This window comes from Dromaius novaehollandiae, chromosome 3, assembly GCF_036370855.1.
Source record: "Dromaius novaehollandiae isolate bDroNov1 chromosome 3, bDroNov1.hap1, whole genome shotgun sequence".
NCBI lineage: Eukaryota > Metazoa > Chordata > Aves > Casuariiformes > Dromaiidae > Dromaius > Dromaius novaehollandiae.
The window spans coordinates 123,903,055-123,922,599 of record NC_088100.1 but is presented as its reverse complement, the minus strand read 5'-3'; the positions used below and the strand labels follow the sequence as shown (position 1 = coordinate 123,922,599).

At 41.1% G+C, this 19,545-nt stretch overlaps 1 protein-coding gene across 8 annotated transcripts in view; it reads left to right on the top strand.

The window, feature by feature from the left end:
• Positions 1-18,975: 18,975 nt before the first annotated feature.
• The window catches only part of PAPOLG (poly(A) polymerase gamma), a 40,760-nt gene continuing 40,190 nt past the window's right edge, over positions 18,976-19,545 (top strand). For 7 of the 8 annotated variants that reach the window (XM_026094634.2, XM_064510033.1, XM_026094639.2 and 4 more), the window contains exon 1: positions 18,976-19,147. In XM_026094634.2, the coding sequence (XP_025950419.1) occupies positions 19,131-19,147 (17 nt within the window). In that variant the 5' untranslated portion in view covers positions 18,976-19,130. The remainder of the gene's footprint in view (positions 19,148-19,545) is intronic. The other variant, XM_026094636.2, reaches the window with a different exon arrangement.

Sequence of the window (19,545 nt, the reverse complement as noted above, 5' to 3'; positions counted from 1 at the left end):
CCAGAGGTGATTATTTCAGCCTGAAAAAAATAAAAAGGCAAAAAAAAAGAAATCATAAAATGTATAAATTCAGGTGAGAAGGAGAGACAGAAAGAGTGTGGGGGGCTATAAATAAAATGGGAGAAAGCACTAGTCAGGTACCAGCTATGGTTATCCTCATCCACATCTAAAGCAGCAGAACTAAAAGCAGAAGGGCTGCGCAGGCTCACACTAGGGAATGGGTCTCCTCTGAGCTCACAGACCACCCAAGCGACCAGCTTAGAGAGGTCTCTGCTAGGTGAGTCACCCACACCCAGCAACGCCAGTCTTAATCTCTCACGCCCGAGCGAGACCATTAGCATGGTCTACTGGATGCTGGGCTTTGAATGCCAGTCCGAGGTCCTGGATTGTTTGTCCAGCATAACCACAAGGCAAGTCCCTGCAGCTCTGTGACCCTGGAAATTGGAGATGATTATAGACTTTTCTTGAGACTGATGAATAAGTCACCCTATATAATAACTAAGAATTGTTATGTGAAATTGTAGCCTCCTCCTGCGAGAAACATGAAGGCGTTTATGGTACTTAACTAACAATATACTGCAGTTTTATGACAAGTGCAAAGTATCTTATTCAGCTGAAAAAGCACAAACGTTAGTGTGGCGGACAGGACTTTTGCCTTAAACATTTCTTGGTACATAAGGTGCAAGCAAACCATAACCCCGAACAAGCCATCTGTTCCCGGCAGAAACAGGACTGAGCTGCTGCGACCCCTGAAATGGTCTCCCTGCGACCACCCGGGACACACCAAGCCTGCGCTGAACCAGGCCACGATCGGACAGAGACTTTGGGACCTGGACTGCAAATTACTGCCACTTAGCACAACTTTTATAAAAATTGCTTAGCATGAGTAGCTAAATTTGCTGAAGCCTTAGGCCGCACTCCCTAGTTCAGTGAGAAAGGGCCCCAGAGCTGGTGCAGACTGGAAAGATACGGGAGTTACAAGCAGTCTGCATTCCTATGCGTCACACTCCGGGAGGGAGGATGTCAAGGCTTTGAAAGAAGGCCTGCTTGGGCGCCAGGACCCTGGGAAACAAAGCCTCCCCTCACTGCTGAAACAGTGTTAATTAGGGGGGGTCTGGATTATATCCTCTTCGTCGGGACCTTGGAAGATAACACCTACTGTCACTGCTGGGGCAGTGCTAATTGCTGGAAGAACACCTGTTGGTCAGGGCCCTGAGAAAGAAGGGCAGAACCCGAGGAACCAAAACACATTTGTCAGCAGAAACCACAACAGTAAAGATAAGGGAGAAAAGCAGCCTGCCTGGGAACAACGATGAGACCCAATAGGGAGCAGGAGACCCCAGACCCAAAAATTACTATTGGTCTGAACTACCGCGTGAGGGGTGGGAAACTTAATTTGAAAAAAGCTATAATTGCCCAGGGATTTCTTTGTTCAGGGTCCCTCTTCGGAGGCACCCAACTCGAGCTGTAAGTACTGCACACGTGTCATTACAATTTATTTATTTAATTTGCCTTGATTTGGCTCCGAACTTTTCAGCGGGAACCTAGGGTCGGACCCTGCTCGAGTTGTAATTACTGCATGCGCATCGCTAAAATTTACACCCAGGGCGAAGAGGACCAACGAGACACCGCTGGATCCACGGGTGGTGATATCTCTTTCTCTCTCCCCCTTTTCTCTCTCCCTCTCTCTCTCTCTCCTCCCCTTTGCCTTTCCCCACCTTTTCTCCCCACTCTGTGGAAAATAAATTTAAAAGGTTGTACAATATTTGACCGGTTTTAGCGTCTTAATCTCGTCCTTGGGATCGTAACGAACCCCCCCCCCGATATAGGATCGGGACAGTTAGCCAAGCAGGGTGGAATGGACACAATTGCAGTCACAGGTGGGGAGGAGAAATCTCAGCTCAAACATGGAACAAAACTTTTTTTTTCTTTGCCTCACCAAGTCCGAAAGGTATTTGAGAGCTAGCTTGTTTTATTTATTTGCACAGCACTTTACATCTGCACTGCAAGTGCATGCAGCCATGGAGAAAAAGAATGGGCAGGAGCAAGGAACAGGACAGGATCTCAGAAGGATGGCTGGGCACACACCCGCACCCTGTCACCCTGGACAGGCTGTGTTCAAGGCTATGAAGCATATTAAGCTGTCTGTCTTGCTGTCTGGCCTGTGTCAGCCTTAAACCGGCCCAAATTTAGGCGAGTTCAAAGTTAGTTTACAGCTTCCAAAAAGAAAACATAAAATCTTACCCTATGTTCCTCAAAAGAAAAGACTCTTTCTCACAAAATAAAAATTGTTTGTCCATCAGAGAGTGAAAAATAAGTTGACTGATTCCTGATTTCAGTTTTTGGACCATCAAGGTCCAAGGGTAAGTTTTCTCTAATAGCACTTCTCTACGGTACTGGGTTTAAAGTGCTCATCATGACCTGTTGAAAACATAGCTGGACTGTGAAGAGCTGCATGAGTATTTAGCCACACACATTCCATTAAAGTTAAATTGTCTTAGACAAAAGAAGTCTTAATTGCCTAACTGGCATGTGGCTCCTTGAGAAATTTTAAGAGACTACATTTACATTATATTCTCCCCTCTCCCATACAACAGAATAATATTTGTCTTTCTCAAGTAATGTTGCTTGCAAGCTAAGTTTTCATGCAATGCATTAGCATGTCATTCACTATTCGCAGAAGCCCTGACAGTTTAAAAATTATAGTGTCCACAGTGCTAGATGTACTTGAGGTGGCTCCAATTAAACTATATAAGTTTAATTAAATACACAGATTTTCACCAGCTGAGGGTCTAGTTCATCACTTATAAGTGAAGAAGAATCTAGGAATAGGAAACCAAGTGTTTCATAATAGGCAATGAATAGCTGTGAATCTCTCTCGTGGTGCTTCATCACCCATTATTTATCTAAGTGTGAGCTGACTTAGTTCATATTGATATTTTTAACTTTCACTCCCTAAATTCATTCATAAACATTCCAAAACAAGTTACCTACAGCAAGGGGCATTCCAAAAGAGCAAAAATCCTCTCATCTCAAAAACCGAAAGCATCTTGAAGCAAATCTTTCCCATCACCTCCATCTTTTGCTTATCTTTCTCATTCCACAAAAAGTAAGGGAGAAGCGATGAATCTTCTACCGGAGTGTGAAGAACTAGTTCAGGTTCAGTGTAACACTTTGGTCTGAACTTGGCTTTATACCAAATCCTGCCCAAAATTTAAGCAGGTTGTTTGCTTTCTCAAATGACTTTCGCCTTAGACTTATGCTTTACAGTAAGGATACCTTTTCACCTTCCTGAACCTTTTCATCTTCCTTGTATTATCCAGATTCTTAGCTGCCTACATAATCTGCATTGTTTCCACTCGTGTTTAGTGTTATCAAAAGCTTTATTTTCTTCTTTTGTAAATGCTATTAATAAGTATATTTGGTTTTGTTTCTAATTTCCTAAAACAGGGCTGTCATCAGAGATAGTAATCACTTGATGATAGATTTAGAAAATTAATTTAGATCATTTTAGCCTTTTCCCCTACCTCCAAGGACATTCACTGCTACACTCCTCTGACCACTGTTTTCATTATTAAGCAGCTTACTGAGGATATTACTCTGTGATTTAGAGAATATTTTACTGGCAGCAAGTTCCAAAGAGCCTCTTTCCTTCCATATTCAATGTGTTTAGCATTTGCTATCAGCTCTGGGATTTACTGAGAACTCTGAAAAGTCTGTTCTCATTCTCTATCAAAGATTAGAAAATCTAGGTATTTCTATAGATACAATGGATTGGTTTCTAGAAATCCCTTTATCATGAATGGACCCTGCTTCACTGAAATTAGATTTGCCTTATCATTATTTTAAAAATTCTCAAGATCATCTAGTCAGCATTAAAGCGATTCCACATAGTCACACAGTGACTACGCAACCAGCATTTACTATGCTCTGTCCTCTCCCAGGAAACTGGGCTTATCTCCTGCCAGACAAGAAGTATTCTCTAGACTGCAAGTCTACTGTATAGTTTTGGAAAAGTGCAGAACTGGAGGCAAAGACTGCATAGCAGACAGGTTTCTTTTCTAATCTTATTCAAGTTCTGCAGTTCACATTAGGGGACATTCTTGAAGGCTATTAATTACAGTGCAATATGAAACTAGCAATATGAAAACCTGTTTATTCTCAATCCAAGGCATTGAAGGTAATTATTGCTTTTTTTATCCTACACACTTCATTAATGAGGTACATAAAAAGAGAAGTGGAACAAATCCGCATGTTGTTAAAAAAAAATCAATGTATAAAGATACAGTCCAAGAAAAGACGTGTGTCAGCCTACAGGTTAGTCTCCTGCTATAGTGAAAAATACAGAAGACTCCTACATGAGTAAAAATAAACACCAGATTGCTGAGCTATAAGGTAACAGTTCCTGATCTGTTTCTATGCTATCAGTTTAGACTCAACCTCTAGAAGAGAAGTTCACGCAGGATTTAGATTTTATTATATGATTACAAGATTTGCACAGCATAGTTATGAATCAGGTATTTAGCAGGTTGGCTCTTCTCCCGAGCATGATTAACTAGGGGCAGAGAATGCATACCACTTAAACATCTAAGTGCCTGATCACATTTACACCTCAAAAAATTACGTTTTACTTCTTGTTATTTGCCTTAAGAACTTGTAGGCATTAAAAGAAAACTAAAGCAAAACCAGCCAATTCATAGACACTGTTGCACACATGGGTGCCATACTGAGGACAATCCTCACAGCAACGAGATCGCTGTAGTTTCATTGCTAGAAGCTCTCAGCCTTGAGTTCAGAGCTGAGCTCTGCTCGTGCTGTGCTCCACAGACAGGTACTCTGCAAAATTCCCGTGCCTGTGAACAGGGAGCTACATGGCAGAGCCACATGCCAGTGTCTCCCAGGAAGCCAGAAAAGAGAGAGTCACAACAGGGTCCACTTCCCACAGCATGTGTGGAAAAACCTTCTGCCCCAACTTAAAAAAAAATATGATGCCTGAAGTTTATATAAGAATCATCATTTTATCATCTGTTTTGGAAACAAACTGAAATGACATGGATAGGGTAGGGTAATCACCAAACCTAACTCAAGAGTTAGAAAGATAATTCCTGAACTAAAAGTTTAGTTTAACCGTTGTCCATAGTTTTCTAGGACCATTGCAACAAGTTGTGTTTATCGAGACTGCAGAGTGTATTCAGTGTTATTATTCTTAATCATTAAGCAACAATCTCCAGAAACCTTAAAGAGCATCTTGCTCATCCATCAAGACAAGGAACCAGTATTTTAACAAACAGAGTATCTGCACCAGAAGAAGAGTGTATATTCACAGGTGGACCACATCTGAGGTGGATGTGGTCCACCTCTGAATATACACTCTTCTTCCGGTGCTGCATATTCCCCTAGCAGATTTACTGGCACATGAAGACCACAGTCATACTCACCCCAGCCCCCCATTTAATTGCAGCAGAACATATTTTTTCAAGCACAGTTTTCTGCTATCTTACAACGGCACACTTTATTTTCATGGCCATGTAAGTGTGGCCAGAGTTTTTTCTTCACCAAGGTGTGTATGCATTTAGCTGTGCAACTGTAATCTCTGTAAATGCTGGTTATTTTCACAGGTGATACAGCAAAGTGTGTACTAAAGCAAAGTGTTCAAGTATGACTTTTTGAGCTCATACTTGTCTCCAGCTTCATACTACAGTAAAGCATTCCCAAAGCTTGCAGATGAGAGCATAATTAAAAGCAACCTTACACAAATTAATATCATTTCCTAAATATCTGGACAAATGAACTATTCCTGTGCAAAATAGCAAAGAACTGCTACAGTGAACTTTCAAGAGTGAACTGAGCCATCCCAGAAGGTGTTACCATATCTAGTTCTTATTGATTCAACAAGAGCTCCTCAAGGAAAACATAGTGCTTCAAGATAGAAAATTTATCTAGCAACAAATTCCTACTGAATCAATACTGAATAATCTCAGAAAACAATAACACAGAACATCTGAAATCTTCGCAAGAACCTTCTTTGTGAATCTCCCTTTTATTACATTGTCATAACCAACAAGAATATTAAATAAAAGCTTTCAAACTAAACTGAAATTTTTGTTAATAATAAAAAAGAGCAAATATACATTATTTAAGAGAAACTAGATGGATAAAAGCACAATATAGACATAAATGTGACTGCTAGACATAGAATAACTTGTGTGTTCTCATAGACCGTGGGCTTATTTGCACTATGGCTATTTTATGCTTTTCTTACAGCATAAAGAAACCGTAGAACAGGATTAAGTTATATTTATACCATCTGAAGCCCCTTTGTATTTCAGTAGAAAGTAGACTTGATGTACATGAGAATGAAACCTGTATTCAGGAGCGCCTCACGTTTCAGGGTTCTCCCGCACACACTGGAACGCACGTCTCAGACGCCGTATTCCTTAAGGCAGCCTTCACGCTGCCTTATTCCCCAGCAATTGCCATGAACATTATGCTAATCTCTTCTGCTATTCATCTTTATTCTTTTTTTTTTTTTTTTTTTTTTGCTTGCTTGGTTTTGGTCATTATTGTTCTTTAAAGGGGCTTTACAACCCTTCTCTTGTTCTTTCTTTTCTCTCACACAGTAAGATTTTACTTGTAGATGAGAGAATACATAATAATAGATGTGTTAGAAAATTTTAAACATAATTGAAAGCACTTCTGTATTTGATGTTGATTTTGTCCCACACTTTTTTTTGCCAATCATCAAGGTAAAAGTGATTGGATATTCATATCCACACGTATGAACACAGATACACAAGATGTCCTAAAGGATGTTCAAATAAACTATGTAATTGTATAACTTTGTTCTGTAATTCTGTAATCCTTCTCTTACATTTTCCGAAGTTCGCACTCCATTATTTGTCACTCTTCATTACTTCATCCTCCCTTCATTTTGGGTTAGAATTCAAGGCAGGAGACTTTTTTTAAAAAACTTCTTTATGAGGAATTCAGTGTTATTCTATGCTTATCTTGTATATCAATTGCATGATTAGACAATTGGTCAGAAAAGAACTACCAGAAAAGATTCAAACGAACAACTTCTTGTGGTTTACTTCATCACGTACAATGAACAAGTCCCATGAACAATGCACCAGGCTTGGTACAAGTAGTATGCCATCTCCTTCTGTGTTCCCATTAAAAAAAGAAAAAGAAAATAAAAAGCCCTAGAAGAAGATGACCTCTAGCTATGTCAGTAGTCACCTCCTGTCTAGCTGCTCTCCAGCTACTCTGAATTATATTCTTTATTTTAGAAGAAAATAGCAGTAAGCTTTTGTGAACTTTAAGTACACTTTCTCCCCTAAACGTGAAGGTATAAATACAGTGGAAAAGCCAGAACAGCACTTATGTCACACTGTGTTTTTTAAAGCTCGCATCCCCTCCATCATACTCTAATACGGCCCATGTGATCCCTGTGAGTTGCCCCTTATAATTACATGGGAAAGACACCACAAATATACAAATATGAGATGGAAAGCCCAGAACGGAAGCAAGCATACAGAGAACATCAGGAGTTTGTACAATTCGTCTCTACCTTTTATTCTGTCCCCTTCTACTTCAGTATAAGGAATGTTGAAACACATACACTGCAGGAAAATACATACTGTGAAAAAACAAACAACAACAACAGAACAAATAGTATTTTCCTTGGAAAACTCCTTGTGGAGACCCACTGACTCATGAACACATCTCCACCCAGACAAAGATCACTGCAAGATTATAAACATTCGGACGCACTGCCCTATCCACATGGCTGTCACAGGAGCAATTATTAAAAGGGTCAATATGATTTACTCATGTTTTATGTTAATGCAGAATTACTCAGTATTTGTTTTCTACTATTATTATTTGTTTTCCTTCAAACAATGGGCCAAATCAAGAGCTGGATAAAAACAAGTATAGCTACATGACTTCCCTAGAGCTTTGCCAGTTTTCTCCAGCTAAGGAGGTGCTCTGTCTCTTCAGGCACAAGAAAACAGCTAAATGAAGCTGGCCAGCTGAGAGCTCCCTACGATGGGCTTGAATTCTGCAGAGACAACTGAATATCAAATTGACTTATTTTTTGAAACAGGACAGATGCTAAGTTTGTGCATGAAGTTAAACAGAATGCTATCATGTAAAAAGGTGAGGAAAAAAAATTCAACTAGGTCTTACTACAAGGTTAATGGATATGAAAATTTCTCCTAATTTTCACACAGAATTGAGGTGTTTCAGTAATTACCGGTATCCATTCCTCTCTTTAAAGTTTCCCAGCAAGAAGCAATCAGAATTATATACGATCTCTGCATGAAACTAATGAATTCATGACAAAGACGAGTCCTAGACATGATAGGAAATACTGCATCAGGGGTAGTAATATGAGACTTTAATGCCCAAAACCAATCTCATGGCCACGTTCGAACTATAATGGAACTAGAACAAATACCAGAGCTACACAGCATCAGCTGTCCAAGGACTCGGGTCCCCCCCACTCCAAAATAAGAGAAACTAAAGAACAATATGAAGATTAAACAGATTTGTTCTCTTCCTCTGTCAGGAGAAAAATAATAAACATTTCTGCTCACTATGTATAGCTAGTTGTAGACAAAGATACAGCATGTTCATCTATAGCAACTTCCACTCGAATAAGGGAAAGCACTTCCACTTGAATAAGGGAAAGCACTTTTTAAATATTAATAAATTATACCTCTCAGAACTCCCACGAAATAAATATAACTATCTTCATTTTACAGGTAAAAAAATGGGGGTGAAGCAAAGGAGGCAAAGTCTCTTATGTTTGGCCAACATCTTCCAGGCAATTATTCCTGAGCCAAGAGACTTTCTAAACTAAGACCTACCACATGAGATTTTTTCTTCCTCAGGTTTTTACAAGAACAGTGCTCTTTGCTAGCAATCTTTAAGATTATTTCTCTAAAACAAGTGCATTGCTAACTCAACTTTCTTCCCCCAAGGAAACATCTTGAAGGTAAATGGCAGCGGCAAAGAATTTTACGTGCATAATACCTTTGAAGGGCATCAGTGTTCAAATCAAATCTTTACGAGGCACCCAGGTTGCCTATAATAAATCCATACGCTTCAGATGTTTGGGCAGTCACACTCATCATGTTAATCTTCCTCTTACAGTGACACCCCAAGAAACTGGGGGGAAAAAAAAGCCTGCATGGTATCTACAAAAGAGATGAGCTACTCGAAAGTTTCTCATGCTTTAGGACTATGCAGTCCTATGACATTTGGGGTATTGGGTCCTGTGATTGCATACGCCAGCTGATTATCCAAATGCCAGTGTATATAGACCTTGTCAAGCAGATCCTTAGCTTGAGGTAAGTTGTCAAGCAAAGGTCCTGTCAGCACTTCTACATAAACGAACATCTTCAACATACTGTTGCTACGTTTTTTTTCTTTGCTGCTAATCTTTATGTGACAAACACGTATCAGCTCTGTGCTATGTAAAAACAGTTTATCTAAACGAGTAGAAGTTCTGGTTTCTCTCTCTTGCAACATAGGAGAGCAATCAGATTGAATTTAAAATTTCCCAGCAGTTAACTAAGTTTAGGCTCTCCCCTTTACTGAATGTTAACTCCATTGCAAAGCTCTCATTGACTTCAGTTGGGGGGCGGGGAGGAGAGAGATTTGGGTCCCCTGCAGAATGGTTAGATGCCTCAAAAGAATACAGGGACACCAAGTTGCAGATAACCTCAGTTAATATAGCAGCTGAGCAGTTTGGAGTGTTGGTAAATACTAAGGAAAATGAAAATCAGAAGTAATTCATTTAAGTGAATGAGGAATTCTGTGTGAGAGAAGGGCGAGTTAACTGTGAATGGGAGTTGCACATTGGATGCACTCCTCGCCTTGTTTGATGTGTTCCAAGTACTTCTTCTAACAAGGGCTGTAGTGAAATAGAGTTAACTTTAATCACTGCAGAGTCTTCTGTCTATTATAGAGTAAATGCTTCATAAGCACTTCTTAATTTATTTTCACAAGACACATGAGATGATGAAATATGTTCCCAGTTGAACTACTGTAGGTCCAAATAGAGAGACCAACACCAAAAAAATACTAGTATCTAATCTGTGATTAGATACTTTGAACCTGGTTTTCAGGCTGCATAGCACCCTACAGTCCAATGTTCAGAGTGACTCCCCCGTGACTACAGATGAGTTTGGGCTCAGCATCTCTGCAAATTAGAAAATGAAACATGGAAATACGATTCCAATATCCACCCCTCCAAATCAGTATTACGCCCATGAACACTGCCTTAAAACAACTTGCCCTGCATCACGTAAGAACTCTGGCAGAGGCAAAATCCTCTGTGTTGGCATTTGGCTACCTTAGCTATAAATTTCTCCCTTTATTCCTTCTTTCTTGACTGCATACTTTGCAACACCTACAACAAATCAGCACTCATATCGACAAATTGAGACCACATAAGAAGGTAAGGCTGTAGTTATCCTGAAAGCATGGGAGATGAATGAGGCAGGGGTAGTCTGAGGGAGCTTCTGAGAAACAAATCCTGTTGCAGTTGGCACTTTTAAATCTGCAGGAAGTCAGTCTTCAATTACCAGAGTGACTACCTGTGTCACATAGTGTCATCAGCAAAGTTGCAGCCTCTGCTGTGCTTTCCCTGTACTCACCCACACAGATTCATACTGCTTGCACTGAGGGATGACTTGTTCAGCTCAAGCCACTTGCTCGTAGATTTAAGAAAGGACTGTGGGGAGCCCTGAGTTCCCCCGCTCAGGTTTCCCAGCACACTCCCTTGTCAACAAATCCTAGCGGAAACAAGGGTGGAAGGGCGCTCCACTTCATCAAAGCATTTTTTTAAATTGTTCTTTAAAAAAAATCTGCATTTTATTTTTTCCTTTTTTCTGAAATACTTTATTTTTTAATATTTAAATATTTTTCTAAAGCATTTTAAAATTTTACATATTCTTTTTCCCTCATTTTTTCTAAAAGTTTTAAAAAATCTTTATTTTTCCAAATTTTTTATTTTTTCTAAAATGTCTTTATTTTTTCAATATTATTTAAAGCATTTTTAATTTTTTTTTCTAAAGTGCTTTTAAAATTTTTCAATTAAAAAGTTAACTTTTTCTAAAACTTTTTAAAACTTTTAATTTTTATATTTTACGTTTCTAAAGTTTTTTTAAAATTTCAACTAAAAATCTAACATGTTTTGATTTTTTCAGATTTTATTTTTTTTTTTCTAAAGTATAGATCAAGCGCAGCAAGCCAGAGCAGAAGAGCCAAAGCCCCAGCCGCGAGCTACCGTGGTGCACACGTGGGCAGCCTGTCTTTCTGGCCTGGTCCCTTGCCGCCTTCCCTGGGAAGGCTGGGGAGGGGAGCGGGAAATGTGGCCGTACCGTCAGAACGAACCCCAGGCTTCCACCCGCTTCCTTGTCCGGCTTTATGTAATAGTCTTTATTGGTCAGTAATATTAAAATGAAAGTGTCACTTTTTGCTAGTTAATGTTGGGTCTAGGGGATCCACACCTAAAATCAAACCTCGAAGCAGTTATCTGGCAGGCATCGCGGCAGGGATTTGTCCTTTGGTCTTTTACGCCCATGTTCTGCTGTGCCTCGGAGGAAAGTATCCCAAAGTTTTTAGTGGTGCTTTGTGGGCATGAATTCAAAACCTCTCTGTTTAAAAGAATAAAATAAATAATATTGCTAATGCAGGATCCGAGGTTACGCAGCCGATTAGGAGGCGACTTAATGGAGCGAGTACAGAACAAGCGCATTACTCTTTCAGGGCTGTGGAACTGGGGGGAAGTGGAGAACTGGCACTATGTCAATAAATAAAAAGGCGGGGGCTTTAAAAGGTCAAATTAAAAGCCCTTTAAAAAAATTATTCACTTAAATTCAGACTGGTGTTATATGCAGCACACTGGCACTACCAGGTTAAGGCCACTCTAAATCTTTCTATTAAAGGAATTTGCGATGACGGTTTGCCAAAAGCCAAGCCACCGCCTAGCAGAAGCGCCCTGGGTGGCATCTGAGAAACCTGACAACTCGCAGTCTTTTGCGTCACTGACTGTGACTGACTTTCTCTGTTCCTCCTCTTACATTTCTGATCACACCTGATCTTTGCCTTGACACCCCCCCCCCCCCCCCCATTGATTATATACTTGGAGATGTTCCGGGAACCTAGGGGCTCCTACCAAAGGGTTGCTTGGCTTGTTTGCTGGCAGCCAGATGATCACAAGAGCTAAGCCAACATAAGACACCTAGATTTGTGTTGATTTCCAAATCTGTCAGCTTAAGAGATGCACAACACCCACTCAGATCTGACGCTTGAAAATAAAATCTTGCTAATTCACTTAGGTGTGTTGGTAGGAGCTGAGCTACTTTAAAAGTCTGTCTCTGAAAATCTCTGGTTAAAATACACTGAGCTGACATTCCTCCTTTTTTTTTTTTTTTTTTTTTTTATTTAAATTTTCATGTTCTGTATTTGAGTGGGTTAGGGAAGAAATGAATCTCTGCTCCCTATTTTTTTTTTTGGCCATCAAGTTCTGGGTTTTCTTTCCCCTCCCCTTTACAGGGCTATATATAACTTTCAGCTAGAGGATACAGAGAGCTAAGAGGTAGCACTAATCACTTGTGCCCTATTACTGTCAGCTTTAAAGGTGTGTATGGTTGCTAACTCTGTTCAGGGCAGTGACAAGCTGGTCAGCTCCTTGGGTGAGGAAATTGAATTAAGAGCCTTCTTTGACTAACAGTACAGTGCATTCCAGGTCATAAAACACAAGTTTTTCCATACAGTACAATAGTTTCCGTAAATAGAGGAGCCAGGCATTTGTCCTTTGAAACAGGCTTCTGATTCAGAGCCTTGAACCACTCTTTCTTGAATGTAAGTTGTAAAAAGGGTTGTTCATGTATCTTTTTGATTGTCACCTACCTTTGCAATTCATGATTGCAAAACAATACAAAAGCAACCAAAGTGTCCTGTGTGTCAGAGGACTCTGTTCATGTAGAATGGGAATCATTACTTGTAGAGATGACTAGAGAAGTTTATTTCCACTCTTCTACACCTAAAGATAAGGAGTCTGGCTTTTGGTGGGAGGGACTGATACAAGTTTATATTTAGCTTTCAGAATGTCTGATGCACACTGGTGGAATCAGAGGAGGCTTCTCTTGTAAGGTCAGAGCAGATTGTTGCATGGGCAAGAGGGAGCGAAGCAGAAGGGCAAACACTGGCTTTGGATTTGGGCATGGCTGCAGGAGACGGCAGAGAAAAAGAGTTGGAAAAGCAAGGAAGTTCCTCAGCTCTCTTTCTTCGCATCTTGCTGGTTCCAAGACATTTTGGCTGTACCCTACTATCGCATGGCAGAATCACACAGCCTTTTAGATGACTGGCTCAAGTAATCGAAGTAGAAAACAGCGAGAAATAATACTGCTAAGCAATTAGAAGAGAACTGGTTGTAAATTTAAACACCATTTTTATTCATTAATCTCCAACAGCTAAAGACAAACCTAAAGCAAAATTAACATGATTGTAAGCTAAGCACTCATATCCTGTGGCTATTTTTTGGCCTGCTGAGAGAGAATGAGCTGATCAAAGACAGCCAGCTCATTGAGAGCAGCAAGATTAGCGCTGCTTCAGTGAGCTCACAGTTAGTTCCTATTAAATAACCTGTTTTAGAAGCTGGTAACGCCATAATTAATCTTAGCTTCAATTTGGAGTGAAACAAGGGAGTGACCTGTCCATATACTGGTGACATTGTACCCTGTAATCTAATGCAAGTTTAGTCTTCTGTTTTTGTTGAGCAGGTGAAGAACTGTAACCAATTTCATGTCAAGAGGCAGAGGCATTAGACTTACCTGGGAAAGCAGATCAAAGGTACTGTGTTGCTGGCTCAATGTAACATGGCAAGTTGGAGTCTTATCAAGTGATTGCAAACAAGCTAGGAATCCACTAAAACTGTCAATATCAGGAACTAATTGCTAATAGCCATTTGGAGCAAACCAGCCTAGAAAGACATGCAACAGCCTAATAACACAGTCCCAGAACCATGCCCTCGGACGCAAGCAGAGTCTTTCAGCAGCAGCAGAGTTAGGACTGACTTTTAAATATGAATATTTTAAATATTTACATTTCAGGGTTTTCCTCTTAAAGCTTGTAAGGCTACCAATATCAATATTTCGGAATTGTGTCTTTTAAGAAAATAGATTTAATTTTTTTCTTTGTAAATTTCATCATCAACCACTGTTGTTTAAATCAGTCTATATAAAATCTGTCTTTAGCAACCTACCTTCTATTATTTGCTGTTATCTTTTACCATATAGCTTTCCACGTAGTGTAATAGATTGGTAAATCTGGAAAACATTTATTACAACAATGCAGCTTTCCAGAATTGAATTTCATGTTATTTTAGCTGATATTTATCAGGCCATAAATGTATTTATACAAATTATTACTGATAAAAATCTTTCCCAAGTGAAATATGGTACATTACACAGATAAGATCCTCATTTGTAAGAAAAATCCAAAGTTTGAATACAATCTTTGTCTGATACATTATTCTGTTCTATGGATAATATTTTAATATTATACAAATAATATTTTCTCTGTAGCTATTTCAGTTTTCAGTCAGATTTTTAAGTTGACACAGAAAGGTTCAGGTGCAATAGTTGGTACATAACATTTCCTGCACATACCTGAAGTTCCTCCAAAATGGCCTTCAAAAAAATCTGTTTAAATTTGCACTGTCATTTAGTCATTAAAATATTAAAACATTCAAATGCAAGAAGAGCCATGAAGCACTTTATCAAGTAAAATATGATATGGCATACAGATTAAAAAGCTTCCTGGACATAGTCTTTTTTGTATGGGTTGCAATGAATGTAATATATCTGATAAAAAGATACAAAACTAAGGAAATGACAGAGTAAATCACCACACCCTTTTCATTCACGCAGCAGCACACTGTGTATTTTTATCACTGTCACAGAACTCCAGCTGCACACTCCCTCATAAATATCAACCCCTCTGACATCCCATTTAGTAAAAGAACTATCTCCAAACACAAATATATGCAAGCAATAGCACCAGTAGGTCAGCTGATAGATAGTATATGTGTTAAAGAGCAGATGTGAGTACATAATCCTTCATATACCATAAGATACAAAAAGTTCAACCTGTGACTCATGCATCACAAAATACTTCAAATGTGGTAATATTAAGGTTCATACATCTGTAGATAAGAGTCGATCCTCTAAGGCTATTAGGTTTGAGGTCTTGTTTGGGGGAGAGTAAATGTTCCTGTGTTAGTGACATACTTTAAGTACTTCACAAGAAGTTGTGTTCATCTGGACATCTACATATATGCTTGCACACAGATACAAGACACACACCTGAGTGCACACACTTCTTAACAAAGGGGATTGAAAAATGAGGATAAAAGAAGCAGAGTTTGTAGCGAGAGATGATAACTTTCATGAGATCAACTCACATGCTGGAAAAAGATGCAAGTTTTTGGGCACACCATCCTCTAAGGGTGCACCATAAACCAATCTAAACCCAGACTGCTATCATCCCACCCCTCCACTCCTGCAGCCATGTTGTGGTCCTTCTGTCCTTGCACCAACAGTAGTTCAGGAGCCTGCAGGTGCAGAGGCAATTTGGAAACTGATCTGGCCCAACCCCAGCTTGGCACAGCCTTCTTGGTGGCAGAGAAGAAAAATCAGTTTAAACCCAGGTTAGACCAGTTTAAACCGCCATGGAAATACTCTGTAAAGATGTAGTTTAAATAAGTGAGAAGGATCTTATTTGTGTAACGACAGTCATATTGAAAGAAACCACTCCATCCTCCCCTCTCCTTACAACACATTCCTTCTCCTTCCCTTCTGTCAGTGCTTCTGATCGCATGACTACCAGATAAGTCAGGTCAGCTGCCTGATCTAGCTGAAAGTTAACAGAGCAAGGACTTAAATTTAAAAGATAAGCCTGAACTACTTACAAGAGTCATGCACTGAGCACAAAGCTAGTTAGTATACTTTGAATACACAAGAACTCTTTGCTGGGGAAGAGGGGACAAGATTGCTACCTTCTATCAAAGACGGACAGAAACATACAAGCCAGTATGGAATATGTGGGCAGCAGCTGAATACATGAGGGGAAAAGGAATTGCAAAACTTGTAACAGCAGCAAACCTAAACAACAGCAAAACCTATACTGAATATATAAAAGCTTCTTTCTACTTGGAATAAATATTTGGACTATTGAATTTTAGAAGTCTAACAAACACATGGTTCCCACAAGCTTTTTCTAAAAAGCACCACACCACCACTAACTTAACAGATAAGATACAAAATACTAGCTCACAGACTATAATATACTAAAAGCACAAACCTATATATTTATAATGTACATCTCCATAAAAACAGTAACAACCTGTAATATACTGGAAGCACTCAGACATAACCTCATTCGCACTGAGAGGAACATTTTCTCCTTTAGAACATACCAACAATTTTAGAAAAAATATCCTATATTAGCTTATTGAAAAGTATTTCCCTGAAATAACTGAATAACTCACATACCCATATTAAAAAGAAGAAAAAAAAAAGGAAATCCCTGACCAATGATTATTAGCATTCTATAGCTCAGACCCTACACAAAAACATTAAGTTGTTATAAGAGACACAGAGGAAGAAAACACTACCTTGAAACAAGCCATCCCCAAATTCTACGCATTCTAAAGCGATGTGCTTTAGCCAGTACTTCAGATGATGTTGTGGAAACTGCACTGATATAATTCAACAGGTACATATCAGAGATTTATGTAAATAACTGATAAAGGATTCCATTTTCTATGAAAAAAATATTACTCACAGAACAGCCAGTCCATATCCTTCTCCCCAGTTCTACCCTCCAAGGAAGATTTTCAAGCACCTTTAAGAGATAAAGTTAGAAATCAGAATTCATATTTCTATCAGACACTAAAAAACAGAGTTACTACTGAACTATTGCTTTCATACTACCTCATAATTGTTTATTTTCTACAAGACGTAAGTTATTTCTTTAGTCTGCCCCCAGCCCCTACAGGAACAAACACCCTTCTGTGTTTCCCAGACACCACATATCTTTTCTGTTTAATGATACATCTGATTTAAGCAATCAAGTTAGGCTTGATTACTCCCCTATTTGTATTTAACATTAGAATTGCTGCTTCTCTATTATACCTGAACAAAAACTGGTGTGCTTGAAGACTTGTTAATCTTTTCCCAACTGTTGCAGGTGTTTTAATAAAAGGTATCACGGCTCCTTTAAAAACCTTGCATCACTCACATCTGTAGGCAAATGTGGCTACTATAGCAATAGTAAAGCACACAGTAGAAGCAGATAAAAAGAACATGGAATAATCAGCCATCTAAATTCAGAAAAAATGAAGGTAGCTGTTTTCCTTGCAGAAAACAGATGATACTAACTTGAGAGAAAAGAACAGAAGGAAGTATACAAGCAATAGTTTTCCTGATCATAGAACAAGAGGAGAATGATAGGATGTGACTAGAGAATAAAAACCTCCTAAGAAATTTGTTTGGAAATGTTTTTTTGGCTTTGCTAGTACAACTCATTGCAGAAGCATCTAGTTTTCAAAGACTTTGAAATGTTAGCACAAGTACTGCCATGCAAATACTCAAATAGTTTAATTCCTTATAGCATAAAGTCGTCTGAGAAGGGTATGTAAGGCTATCCTGCTAAAAGTGCCTTCATGTCTGAAAACTAAGTATCTGTTTCACTAGTTTTTGAAACCTCAGGACAAAAGATAAGTTTGGATTTCTTGAGAGCATCTTGTGAGATTAAATGTATTTTACTTAAAGGCACTACTGGCAACCCAGAAAAGTGCAAAAATAATGCTTATGCTTGTCTCAGAGAACGGCTCTGATATGGCAAGGTTCATCAAAGCAGTTGCAAAGCAATTTTCTCCAAACATTTGCTTAACTTTTCAAAACCACTATGAAGGTTTTATCTGTAAATTTTTGCAGGCTCGAACAGGGGAGTGGGGAATTGCCATCTACATGTCACAGTATAGGAGAATACTCTGCAGGGTATTTTGGTCACATTAATACTGTTTGCAATAGGCAGTGTTGGCCCAAAATGATAAATGGCAATGAGTTAACATGAGTAATTAAAACTATCTGCTGACTGTCATTAACAACGTGCGTTAAATCCTCCCATGGATCAAATGAACACATATGCCGACCGGATTTTAAGATACGAGTTCTCAGCAACTATCTGTGCAACTGCCCCTCGCTGCTCTCCTGTATTAAGCTAAAACGTCAGACAAAGCACCACTCAGTAAAACTGACCTCCAGAGACAGAGGAGGGGTGTACAGAGCAAGGTCCCAGGGAGGAAGTTTCTGGCCATTCTCTGTATCAGTTTGACAGCAGAAGGGTTTGAGGGAGAGACATCTGTGACGGACAGCGGCGACGGCTGCGCGGCAGCACCTGCCCAGGGAGAACCACGCGGAGCTCTGAGGCGGGACGGGGGGCTGCGGGCCCGCCTGGGAGCGCGGAAGGGGCTGCCAGCTCCGGCAAGCGCTACAAACGCTCTGGCTGCGGCTGGCGCCCGGCGGCCTCAGCCTGCCCGCAGCGGCGCTCCTCGGGGCGCTGCTCCCCCGACACCTGCGGCTCGGGCGGGGGCCGCCGGAGCGCGGCGCCCGCCCCCCCCCGGGCCACCTCTTCCACGTCGTGCCACGGGGCGACCGCGGCAGCGCCCGCATCTCCGCCCGTGTCGTGACCGAGCCAGCCCGCCGCTAACGGCCGGCGGGGCGGCACCGGCACCGGCACCTGTGAGGGGAGGCCGGGCGCGAGCGCCGCCCGCCAACAGCCGCGCGCCAACGGCCGCCAGGGGGCAGCGGGCGGCGCGGCGCGGCGCGGCGCGGGAGCGGGGCCTCTCTCCGAGGCCCCGCCCCGCCGGGAGCGCTCCCACGCTCCATTGGCCGAGCCCCGCGGTGGCTGTCGGGAAGGAGGCGGTGGCCGCGAGCGGGGTACAAGGGGCGCGGGCGGTGGGCAGCGGCCGTGGGTTGGGCTGCGTTGTGTGGTGCGGTGTTGTGCAGCGCAGCGCGCGCGTGGAGCGGGGCGGCGTCGCGTGCGCCATGAAGGAGACGTGCGGGTGAGGAGGCGCGTGGGCGGCCGTTGGGGGAGCGCCCCTCCCCCCCATCCTTCCCGCCTCGCGTCTCCCCTGGGGCCGCCTTCCCCGCCCGCCCGCGCTGCTGGGGCAGCACGGCGGGAGGCCGCGGCCTGCCCGCGGGGGCTGCCTCGGCTAACGTTTTTTTTTTTCTTCCTTATCCTTTTTAAAAGGACTTGTCCTGCTGCTGTGAGGCCCGTGATGGCAGGTCTTGTGGGCACGAGCTAAAGGCTTAGGGGGTAATGAAAGCAGAGGTGAAGCTGTTTGCTAGCCTGAGTTATCTGGTGCCTGTAATTTTAGGGTGACTCCATCTAATGCTGTTGGTTTGCATCTCTGCAACTTAACAGCTTGGCTGGTTGTCAAGCTGTTTGCTGATGGCTTTC